General features: G+C 32.8%; 1 protein-coding gene across 1 annotated transcript; it reads right to left on the minus strand.

Moving 5' to 3' along the window:
* Positions 1 to 1,009: 1,009 nt before the first annotated feature.
* On the minus strand, positions 1,010 to 4,435 carry LOC121391751 (coiled-coil domain-containing protein 105-like). The gene is given in 6 exon segments (XM_041523269.1): positions 1,010 to 1,357; positions 1,980 to 2,173; positions 3,093 to 3,216; positions 4,121 to 4,159; positions 4,161 to 4,297; positions 4,300 to 4,435. Coding segments are annotated over 6 exon segments (978 nt in total).
* Between the last annotated feature and the right edge of the window lie 9,247 nt (positions 4,436 to 13,682).

Genomic DNA, 13,682 nt, shown 5'->3' on the forward strand with positions numbered 1-13,682 from the left:
CCAATTGTTTCGATCTGGACCATGTGTCAACAATACCTATTTAGGCACCTGTATAAAGCCAACTGAAAAAGACAAGTCACTTCCTACTAAATTACCACCAACGAATACAACAAATTCTACATCACCCATCATCAAATTGTCCTGGTTTGGAACTATGTATCAATGAGTCTTTGCCCAATTGCACTGACATCAGACCTTCAAAGTGTGGTTTAATAAGAAAGTCTGTAGCAGAGAAAGCTTTTAAAAAAGGGATATTATTTTGGTAAGTTTTTCATTTCAATATAATTATATATAGTATTTGGTATATTTTATATTTATTGTTTTTGTTTTCATTACAGCTGCTCATGTGGAGATATTAGAGGAAGAATTATTATGTAACCAGAAGAACTAGTTGCATTTTAAAGCGAAGATCATTCTAGATTACTACCTTGCCTGTAGTATTAATTATAACAATATTAGCCAAAAACCAGTAAATTCACTGTTTGGATTATAACAGATGACTATGTTAAAGATTGTACAAAACAATGGTGTACGCCCAGAACTGAAAATTGGTAAAGAGTACTTTCTAATGGGCACTGGTTATGACTATGAAGGAATCGGTCATGTTTGGAAACTTAGTGGTCAAAGGAAAAATGGAGGATGTGTTATATATCCGTGGGAAGATGTCATCCGAGATAAAAAGGACTAAAAAGCTGATTAAATGGACTAAAAGAAAATTATAAATGTACTGATGATAAACAAAGATTACTTGAATAATTTCAGTGATGTCAACTTAATATGTCCTATGTCTGTAGATATCAGCAGTATCATTTAATAACATAATAGTAGTATTTTTTTATATTCTTAAATATAACTATTAAATAAACTATTAATTCAATAAGTAACAAAATACTATAACAATAGTTGTCATAACAACAAGAAATAATACCTGTCAAAATTTTTATTAATACTCACTAGTCTAATTCCCAATAAAATACATTTGTGGGAGACAAACCACAAGAAGGTTAAACTAATTTTCCTGCACTTTTGAAGATACATCAGGATGTTGTAACAGAGTCACTGCATTACCTTGTAATACCCAACGGTGGTCAGCTTTCCTACGTCTCAAACGTACAAGATTTGAGTCTAATTCTATAGCAACTTTTTTATCGTGTATATCTTCTTTAAGTTTCTTGCGTGCCAATTTTAAGAGAGATAAATTACGCTGTGTTTGTGATATAGAATCCATGTACATGTTACTGGCTTGTATAAGATGGGATGCTTCTGGTAGATCTGTTCCTGGGTGTTGTTGATAGACTCTGACAAGGGGACGGTCCAGTTTTTCTCGTTTTGTAATGTCTGTTGATGCCTCTGGACCCTATTAAAAGATATAGATATAGACCAGTTGATGGACATGGATGGACAGATGGATGGATGGATTGATGGATGGATTGAATGGAATGGATGGATGGATGGATGGATGGATGAATGGATGATGGATGGATGGACATGTAAAGAATTAGGTAGCTAAGACAATTAAATACTTAAACTGGTATATTAAGAGAATGAATGGATACATAAATAGTAATGGATGAATGCTTAGACAGATTGAATAGTTTTCTGACATTCAATGGACAAATGATTGGATAAATAGACAAATAGATGGGAGAGACATATGGACAGAAGATAAATGGACAAACAGTTAGATTGGTGCTAAATTTATAGATGGACAGATGTTAAGAAAATAGAGGAATGAATGGACCTGTGACTAAATGGAGATGGAATGAAGTGTATATGTATTGTACATGTACTTACATGTACAAATACATGAAAACATATGTCATGTGCATACCTGTAAATAGCCAGGGATTTTTCTTGTAGTTTCAAATGCTTGAAGTCTTATTTATTACATTTTTAGTTTCACCACTATTAACATGTAAGTGTTCCTAATATAACCTAGTGTGATAAATATAAGATTTCAATGACATATATATCCTTACAGATAATGTGACAGTCTCAGCTATTTTTTGTGTCAACCCATCATTAACTAGTTGATGTATATCTCGTTGATGTTGTTGTAATTGATCAATATGTAATAATGTCTCATTTCGTAACTGACTACTCTCTTTGACATGCTTCTTTAGCTCTTTAACAGCTTCATATGCTGCTGGAGTAAGTGGATCAAATGGTCCAACTACAATAATAAAAACATCAAAGAATACTATTTAATGTCTGTACTTTAACCTCATTACAGTTTAAATATCATCAAAGGAGGAAGTATGCTATATCAAAAGTACTTTTTTATAAGGAACATTAAGTTCACTGTATAGTATAAGGATATCCTTTATAGTAAGGGCATTTCTGGTGTTATACTAACACCTTAGTGTATAATCACACATTGGATTCATCTGTGCAAAGTCTAAGGTTCTTAATATCCTTTATAGAAAGACTTTACTATATTTTTGATTATATAAGTAGTTTCTAGAATATCATATAGCAAGATATTTGGCACTAATAGAGTTCATAATTTTTTATAACAATATTTTAACCTCTTTATAATTTAAGTAATATATTGTGGTTAGGTGTGATAATAAAATTATTGTCAATCTGCAAAAATATGCCAAATGCTTAATTCTAAACTCTAGCCAGGTTTCCACATATATGATATCTACATGTACATATATGAGCATGAGAAAGAATTCTTTAAGTAGAATATATAGTAGAAATATAATATAATATATATTATTATACTTCATATAAATATCATATGTCTGTTAAAAGCATACAGTGAGGCATCTGTTAACAAAGCAGTAATATGGTTGAGAAATCACTATAGTCTATATTGGTAATTTAATAGCAAGGTTGTTCATTTTCCAGTATTAATAACAAGAAAGAACAGTTAGCTTAAGATTATAGGATATATATACTTCTAAAAAGATAATACAATGATCACATCTGGTGTAAGACCTAACAATACACATTATAGTGAATAAGTTACTTCAATGAACACAGTATATATTATTATATCATATATAATATATGTACCAGTGAAAGTCTCTGGCAGTGAACCCACATAACATTATTGGTGGAGCAGATGAACATTTTTAAATGACGACGTGTGATTATTTTAGTTTGATCATAATGGTAAGTGGAGCTAATAGAATGACACAATAACTCTGTCACTCTAGATCTCTCTTGTATAGCTGACGTTAGAGCACTACGAGCACCACTTAATATCTATAATATGGAAAAAATATTAAATATAGTGATACAGAACTTGTATGTTCTTAATAAATATTATTTTATATTTACTGACTACACATATAACTTAATGTTAATATTAAGTAGTGTCTAGGATGTTGGTAATAGAACAACATACTTTAATGGGAATTTAATACTATATACCAGACCCTATACCTTAAACTTTGGAACCCACATGTATTAATTTCACATTAAAGTATAGCGTTCCATTACTGGTACTCTAGACACTTCCTAATATTTGTATAAGATAAGTACACGAATGACCAATTAGAACATGAGCAGTCTTAATTAGCTTAGAACCACACCCATGTCATATGCTATGATAATAAATGACTAATATAACTCATTGAAGACTTGGTTTAAAATAATACTAGTACAACATTCATTCATTCAATGAGATATTACAGATAAAAATGGCTACTGAAACTACTTCAAGTTCATCAACTTTAATATGAAGTAACTTACTTGTAATTGTTGTAGTACCAATTTAAGTTTGGCCTCTAATTGTAACTTTTGTTGTAACAGATGACTTCGTTCTGTAGTTAGTAAGTCATCAGCTCCATCACTAGGTGACTATAATAGGAATGAATGACAAGAAGTGTCAAATGGTAAGTTTATATATATAAAGAGTGGAATACTCTTTTAGTGGACACTTAATAACCTCGGACAATGTCCTTAGTATAGAGGCGTCCTTAACATAGAGGTTATATAATACACTAAAGTATTAGTATGGGACTAGAACAAATGTTCTGAATATAGTATAGAATGATTAGCATTGGGAATAGCTGTACTAGTAATTGATACATATATAGTTGCTTCTAAAGGATACAATACCTTTTCCCTCTTTGGTCTCTCATTACGTGTCTTTATACACTGAAACATTTAAAGCTATATCTTTACGACAATGATCCAGTGACCTCTTCTAACGCCTCTCGTGTCCTGTTTAAAGACTTTATCTCTTCATTCGTAGCTACTAATACTTGACGGAGATGTACGACAACCGCTCTTGTTGCTCTAGCATAACTGTGTATACGTCTGTTACTCTCTTGTACGCACGATCACGTAACGACGGTAAGGGATCAGTCCTTCTCGCGTCGTATACGTCTCGTTCTGCTCGATCAATTAATGTTTGAGCTACTTTAATTCCTCCAATTGATGTATCTTTCCATCTCTCTGGTCCCATAGCAGTCGCCATTTCCAGCTACGCCCAAAGCTAACAAGGTGAGAGAAACGCCCACTCGAGTTAATTAATGATAAACGAAATGATAGGAGTTTTTACTCATGTTTTCCCTAATTGTACATAGTTTAAACTGATTGCTTACAAACATGGAGGTAACAATGATGATAGCTACATAATGGATCTTGTATAGCTCTTTTAAGATGACTACCTCCTAATACAGGAACTGTTTAAAATTCAATTGAAAAGTTCACATTAATTCACATTGTATCAGTTATTTATTATATTATAATTCAATTTCTGCTCAAACATGGAGCATCTAATGTTTACTGAGAAAACTTTATTTTTTGTGCATAAAGTAAAAAGGACTATATAGATATATATATATAGCAACTAATTTTTCTGAAAGTAGTTGATTACAGTAGTTCTTTTGCAACCTGTATATATCTACATTCCTTTTCTCTTTATGGTATTATTATAACTACATGACAAAAAGGTATGGATAACTGTTTACAAAATGGAACAGAAAATTACAGCAAAACAATGGCAAGATCAACAATCATTAATAATAGCATAATTATATACATAATCTATTATCCTTAGTTCTATCATTTGTAATAACAAAGTTATAGATTACAAATAAGTATGGCAACTACCCATCAAAGATACCACAAGATATTTTGTAAAATAATGTGATTATTATGTTTATAAGAACACTTCAGCTTATGTGCATGGAGTATCATACAAAAATATTGGAGTTAAGGGAAACCTTTTTATAATAGTTATATAAATCCCTCATCTCTTCTAATCTGTTTCTGGCACCTTTTAAAACCTTTGATGAGGTTAGATACTTCCTGTACTAACCTGTATTTAGCCATAGCCAAAAAATTCCGAAAGGTGTTGACAGCTATATATGTTAATATAGACTTGAAAAAGAGCTTTGTTAGTTGGTACACTGGAATCTAGAAGAAACTTAGAGATATAATACAGTTATAGCAATAAACAATGCCCAAAATGGAAACATCAGTGATTAGAAAAAAGGACCCCATAGTCGCAACCTTTTAAACATTTTAGCTTAGGAGCCGATTGCCGTAAAGAATTTATTTCGATCAACATGTTCCATGGTGGTATAGGGACTAAAAGAAGAGGTATTACAAACACGGCACCAATTAAAATGCGTCCAGGATATATCATAATGGCTACTAATATCCAAAAGCCATGATAACATACATAGTGGTCCCAAAAAAAAGCACAAGGCAAGTATATAAAGTATGTACTTATCTGGACACTTTTGTTTACAGCATAAAGCTATTGAGGTTACTATTGTTATGAAGATATTCACAAGAAAAGGGGCAGGGGATACAAAAGGTATTGGGGAAAAGATATAAAAATCTTGAGGAAGTATGACGAAACTTAAGATATAGGAAAATATCCATAGCCACTAGCAAGTAATATAGCTAACGTGCACAGGAAAAAACATTCTCTTAAGAAAAAAAGAATAATAGTTTGTTCGTCATCCACCTTTGTCTAATTTATATTTAACGGGGCATATTTACTAAATATTACGAATAAACTTTCCTAAAGTCTTTACGACCTTTTTCATTCACAAAAAGAAAGTGAGCTGCAAACCATACATATCAGAGAGCAGTAAACGGCAGCCATATTGCTATCACATATCTTAGCAATATTGTATTCCTTTTTTTTAATCCGTTGAATTTTCAGCAAATTTACGAGCATGGTATGTGTATCCATTATCATTCCCTCCAATTGTTTTTAACTATAAATATATAAATCATTTAAAATAGCATTGCAAACATGAAGTTCACTTACCTGTACTGTCAATATCTATATGACTCCTCTATATCATTTTATATCATGCTTTTGTTGCAAAACTCGGGAACAATAAAAATTGTGTTTTCGCTTCCCCTAAATCAGCCAGCTCAAATGTTAGTGCTCTAAAAAAAGATGTTAGTTTATCCAAAGAAAATCAAATTGTCAGTCCATATATATATATGTGAAGATTTTGCATCACTTCAGTGCTACAAGGCTCCTCATAGCATTAATAAACGGTTACATAATGTGGACTTTTTTCTTTATAAAATGTTTTCTGAATCGTGTAGTATGTTGTCGGTACTAGTTTCATTACTGCACAAAGACTTCAATGAGAGATTTTACATCCTCTACACAAAAGTTATCATTTGCAGAAGAAAAGATAGAAATATAGCTAGAAAATTCGAAACAAGAAGAAAATTGATCCTTCATGTGCATTACTTGGGCGGAACTGGGGTTATAATCACACTCAACATAGTTACTTAAAGTGCCTTGATTTATTATTCTGGGATTGAGCAGTCAGTCATCTAAAGTTGGCTAAATGATAGGAGGAGTTTACTCTTTAGCTATATACCAGCCTCCATCATGGTATTTCTTGGCCTTTATGGAAAGAAACATTTAGACTCTTCTCAACTGCGAGTAGCTATTTGGAAGAATAAGCTATTTAATTTTCAGTGAAATAGTTGTATTGTGTTCTAAACTTGTTTTATTGTAGTAATGTTTACGCTGAAAAAGTTAGAGTTAAAAGAGAATGCATTGGTCTGTAATACTATAATAATATTACATTTTATAGTCTAGTGCACTAGAATCAAGGTCAATGAAACATACTATAATAATGAATTGATAATAAAACCAACTAGTTAGACAAATGATATGTTTATGTTAGAATTCTAATTACATTCAGAAAAGTGTTATCTCAAGTTCTTCTCTAGTAAAATCACCTGACTACAAAAAGGACATGTCATTGTTAGTTTAGGTAGAATTGGTATCTCTGTGGAGAAAAAGATTGCTAAAACTACCAATATATTTGTCATATAACAATGTATTACTCACATGCCAATGGTTGGGGAGGTGATAGGTCAGTATTAGTTTTGAAATGGAGTTACATCATGTTCTTCTGTTTAAAGCACTAATTACCAATACATAAAAGAAAACAAATCAAAACTTACTGTTTACCACTTTCATATGAAGTCTTGTTCTTCCTCTTTTGTCTCGTGATATGGAGTTAATATATATTTTTAAGAGTTTACTTTTACCCATATGTACATATTATTTTGCTATTATAGTGCACTAATAATATTTAAACATTTAACAGCATGTGAAATAGCTATAGAAATAACAAGAATATGTATCTTTTTGTACTAGGTAAAATGTCTCATATTAAATAATGCTCAGGTCACATTTAGCACAATGCATCTCAAGTTCAGTTTTGAGTGGCAAAGTCTGCTCGACCACATAAAGGACAACTCATTGGATGGTTTAGCTAAATTTGTATTTCCCCTGGAAGACCACACACCCCGGAAGAAATTGTTTTTAGTTGCTAAGAGTGGTTAAATGGTTACCTTGGAAATATGGGATTGTGGTAACTTACTTGCCAAGGTTGTGGATCTGATGGTGGGAATTGATTCCCACCAAAAGGTTGCCCAGGACGTAGTACGTTTTCAATTTAGGTGTCTAAAAATAAAGAATAATAATAGCCAAGTGAGTTTATGTTATTCTCTGTCTCTGTCTCTGTCTGTCTGTCTGTTTGTCTGTCTCTGTCTGTCTGTCTGTCTGTCTGTCTCTCTCTCTTACCATTTGATGATGATACTCTTGTGCAGTTACATACTGTCTAGGCCTCCTATATAAAATCAAGACATGCCAATAAGCTACTATTAATTTTACATGCTTTAAGTAGGTTCCTTTCAAATACTTGCTCTTGTTGCTGAAGTTAGAGAGTGCACTATTAACACTAGCACAATCTTAGCCTATAGTTTTACTATGTATCAAATACTAGAGTTTAAAGCTAATAGTCTTCATCCATACTATTAAAATATAATGAGCAAGGTAGTATACATTTAATACATACATTGTATTTTGTGAAGATAGAAACAAACTTACTGTTGATTATAACTTTCTCTTTGATTGTCAGAGTGGAGAAGCTCTTTCATGCCATGTACATTAAATTCATTTGTATTAGGACTATCATAACTACTCAGATATCCATCTGCCTTATAGCTGAAGGGCGAGCCTGTGGAATGTAACCTTCATCCAGTGACTGGACTCTGTACTCTATGTGGAATAGTAGAGATCCTTGTCGATTGGATGATGATAACTTGCTTGTCCAAGGTACTGGTGGTTTCATTGGTTGATGTTCCTCTGAGTGATAAGGTGTGGTGTAAACCCTTGATCTTTTAATGACTGTTTGATTATAACTTTCTCTTTGATTGTCAGAGTGAGAAGCTCTTTCATGTCATGTACATATAATTCAGTTGTATTAGGACTACTCATAATACCAGAATCATGCCTAATAGCTGAAGGGTGAGCCTGTGGAATGTAACCTTCATCCCAGTGATCTGGACTCTGTACTCTACGTGGAATAGGTAGAGATCCTTGTCGCTTGGATGATGATAACCCTTTTCTCCTGAAGGACGAGCTGGTGGAATGTAAAATATTACTCTTATAATCTGGACCCTGTTCTCTACTTGGAACAGGAATATGGAGATATGGATCATCCATTCTATGACTGCCAATGGGTTCTGGTACTGCACACCCAGTACCTGTAAAACCAAAGTATAGGTACCTAGTGAAATGTTGAGTGACTCTTCCTTCGTTAGCTCATCGACCTCTCTCTCAAAACTATATTGCAATGCTTGGAGAACCGATTTTTTGTTCAGTGACTCTTCTACGTAGGTCATCCACTTCTCTCTGTAAACTATCTCTGTTTTTGGCGCAAACGCTTGGGCAGCTTGATCTTTTTTCTCTCTCACTTTTTCCTCAAGCTCAAATCACGTTGAGCCGATTCAAACTAAATAAAAAACACATAAATACTTCATCTTATTTTCTACTTACTTGTTCTTTCCACATTTGAGCTTCTTTAAAATATTCTTTACTGTTACGTATTTGTTCAAGGTTCTTTTTCAATCTATCTTGTTCTTCAGCTGCCCTGTTTCTCTCTGTCATTAATTGATGTTTTCAGTCTGAAAGTCTTGGTTTTTAGCTCTCAGTGCTTTTAACTCAACTTGAAAACCCTTTCCATCTCTTTCTCCATTTCCTAGTCATGAAACACATTATCAAAATACACTAACAATGAGGGGCCACTCTACATTAGGACTTGCTCTATATTTAGCAGTGATCTTCATAGCTACGTATGTGTGGGTGTTAGGTTGGCCATCTTTTTACATTACCTTAACAAAATGGCTTAATAAAATCTACGATATACTGTATTCACAAGCTTTAGTTTGATATAAATAGGATATTGTTACTGATATAGTATTTACATCAATATATTGCTCCCAACTATTGCTGTCACTCTTTCTCTTTGTAGTTGTTGCTGAAGTTGAGACTCCTTCTGTGATAACCTCACTTCAAGTTGAAGACTGCATAAAAGTAATATCATTTACAATTTTTAAGAAAATGTTCTCACTTTTTCTCTTTCTCATTCTGTAATTGATGTTCCAACTGATGTAGCTGTGTCTGATTGATCTAAACTTTGATTGAAGCTAGTAATTTCTTCATTTGTTCTTTTGTCATAAACTGTACAATACCAATAGTTAGCTTGTTTAATCCTTTCTTCTTCATTATCCAAGGGTCTCTTGAGCTTTAGCAATAAGTATAGTAGTTAGACTGAGTGGGAAAAAACAGGTAACAATGATGGAATTGCCTTTTACTACTTTACGAATCTCTACCATTTCTTCCAAGAGATTCTGAAAGAATCTCTTCAATATCTTCCAATGTACAGCCTACTGGATCCCATTTCAAGACAAAGACAGCTGTCTCACATTGGCAAGAAGAAGAAGTTCTAGTCACTTTTAAATTTCATTAAGACAAAGAGAAGCTTTCATTTTCATACAAGATTTCTTACATCATCTCTGTATGTTTGTAAGTGTGTTTCAGCTTCTTTAATATCAAATCGCTCAACAATTGCTTCCAGACCAACTGATATTGATCAGTGGTACAATTTTTTCTTACAACAGTAAGTATTTCATCAATGGTGTTAGAACATCTAATTCAGGTCGGAGGTGGGAGTAACCATCTTCAAGAAATAACTTTAATTTATCCAGAGGTGGAGGGTTTGCATTGATAGCTTCTCGGATTTTATTGAAAGATATAGCAAATTTTTTTCTAAAAGATCCAAAGGCAGAGCTCAAACTTCGAGGAGTGGGAGCGCACTTTCTAAAGATTCGTCTAAAACAATATTAATAAATGTTAATGGTATATAATATATTAACTAACTACCTTCAGTTAGTACTGAACTGTTATTAGTACTAGGTTGTTCTTCTGAAATGTCATCATTTTGTGGTAACAGTGTCTCTACATATAAACAGTAACATTATAAATTAGTCATCACTTACCACAGTCCTTTAAGATATCATTAGCACACTTGTACACTGTCCTTAAACTTTAACAACACACTAGCAAATACTTCTAAGTTACTATATTTGGTATGTACAGCACGACGTACAGCTTTTAACATAATAAATGTTGCTTTTCCTTCAGACGAAGACTGTGCAGCAGATTTCACAAAGGTAGTATCTCTTCAGAAATAATTCCCTCTCCTTGAAGTTGCTGTGCTACTGTAATATGATATTGAAGACACTGAGTAAGAGTGCTATAATGACGGCGTAAAATGTCACTAGCACAATCTTCATGACTCATCTGATCACTATGAGCTGTTATGGGTACGTCTTGAATGTTAGCTAATGTTGTCTGGTCATCTGGAAACTTTTGAGCTAGAAAAGAAACATTATTACTCAAAGAGTATAAATTAAGTGACTTCTTACAATATTCATTATTAATTTTGTCAGCAATATGTTTTGTCTCCTCAAACTTGGACAGTACTGTAGTTAACAGTTTTTAACTTTTTGTGTTCTGAAGATACTGCTTTGTGTATAGCAGATAACAAAAATGTCTTCTTCTCATCTAGTGTCCCTTCTAAAGTCTCCATCTCATCAAGTGTGACTTCACTGATACATCTTTTACTAAACAATAACTGAGACATTTTTACAGGACTGATCATTGATTCTGACAAAGCTTTCAAGTATTTTTGAAGTAATCCTATAATTAGAGAAATTACCCCACTAAAATAAAGTTCTTTACTTTCATGCACCTTTTCGTCTTGCACTGTCAGCAGAGACTCTTTCTCCTATCTGACTAAGACCAGCAGCTAATGTATCCCAAGTAGGTCCACCTTTTTCATCAACCTTATCTTCCCTTCGTAACCAAAGAGACAAACACTCCAGAAGACATCGAGCAACATCAGTTCCATTTGGGCTTCAACAGTATCCAATGTATGTTTTAACAGACCAAGTTTGAGACCAGGTTAAACCAGTTTCTTCCCAAAAAATGACTAGTCTTCAATAGTTCCACCCACTTCATCAAGATGAGTAATACCTAATGCAATAGAAGTAAAGCTACTCTGCGTTATTTCCAATCATATACTTACTTAGTTGAGTCTGAGTTAGAGAGGAAGCTGCCATAATTATGAATGGGCGTATAATTAATAAGTGAGTGTGAGCCACTCCCACCATTTTACTAACTGACTCTGTCATTACAGGAACCCACCCTTTCCAGCCATCATGGTGTTTGAAAGTGTGCTGGTAGCTGTTTTAAATCGATTTCTTGGACCTTATGTGAAAAACCTAGACTCTTCTCAGCTGCAAGTAGCTATATGGAGCGGTAATCCATTTTAATTTTCAGTAAAATACTTGTATTATAAACTTGTTTTTATTGTAGGTAATGTTCAGCTAGAAAAGTTAGAGTTAAAAGAGAATGCATTGGTCTGTAATATATAATAATATATAATATATATTATATTGTATTATTGTATAGAGTCAGTTTGATATTCCATTACGTATATTCAAAGGACATCTTGGTAAGGGCTGAATAAAGGGTTAAATAAAAGTTGCTTTGTGTACTATTAAGTGTTATAGTCATTGTGTAGTCAATTTCTCTTACATCCTCCATTTGTGGAAGGGATTGACTACATAAGACAAGTAATGACTGTTGTATATTAATGACAACTAATACTATATAGTATGGAACTTTGGTAAAAACTGTAATTTGATATTTTATTCTTAATATGTTGGATAAGTTTCTAAATAATGAATATTTCTTTAGATAAGTTAACTTTGAAAATTCCTTGGAAGAACTTGTATAATGATCCTGTTCTTATTGAAGTGGATGGAGTATATATTGTAGCTGGCCCAGAGACAGGTATTACATTACAATGCATTATACACTATTAAGTACACCCTCTATATTGAGGACACTTGTTCTAGTCCCATACTAATACTTTAGTGTATTATACAACCTCTATATTGAGGACACTTGTTCTAGTCCCATACTAATACTTTAGTGTATTATACAACCTCTATATTGAGGACACTTGTTCTAGTCCCATACTAATAATTTAGTGTATTATACAACTTCTATATTGAGGACACTTGTTCTAGTCCCATACTAATACTTTAGTGTATTATACAACCTCTATATTGAGGACACTTGTTCTAGTCCCATACTAATAATTTAGTGTATTATACAACTTCTATATTGAGGACACTTGTTCTAGTCCCATACTAATACTTTAGTGTATTATACAACCTCTATATTGAGGACACTTATTCTAGTCCCATACTAATACCTTAGTGTATTATACAACCTCTATATTGAGGACACTTGTTCTAGTCCCATACTATACTTTAGTGTATTATACACTCTTAAGACACCTCTATATTAAGAACAGTTTTCATAGTGTTACTATAGAAATGTTCCAATTTATATAATTAATCTTGTATGCACACAAACATCAGATAATGTTATTTTGAGGACACTCCTTTATTTAAAAGGAATTGATTACTGACTAATATCAATTAAATAAAAAGGGGTCCACTGTTGTTCATATAATTTATTTATTTTCTGCAGCTGTTAAATATGATCATAATAAAGATGTCAAAGAACAACGTGAGAAGAAACAACGACAACTTAAAGAAATAGAAGAAGCTCGTAAACAAAGTAAAAAGATTCCAGGTACATGTGATAGGATGTGATGGACAGCCAATGGATGGATTGATGGATGCATGAATAGGATAAATGGATGAATGAATGGATTGATGGATGCATGAATAGGATAAATGGATAGATAAAGGAATTAATGGATTAATAAGTACTGATATACTTCTACTCATCAGACACAGATCCTGGTTTTGTGGAGAAGCTTATCACTCAAATAGTACGC

The sequence above is a fragment of the Gigantopelta aegis genome, unplaced genomic scaffold (genome assembly GCF_016097555.1).
Source record: "Gigantopelta aegis isolate Gae_Host unplaced genomic scaffold, Gae_host_genome ctg2925_pilon_pilon, whole genome shotgun sequence".
NCBI lineage: Eukaryota > Metazoa > Mollusca > Gastropoda > Neomphalida > Peltospiridae > Gigantopelta > Gigantopelta aegis.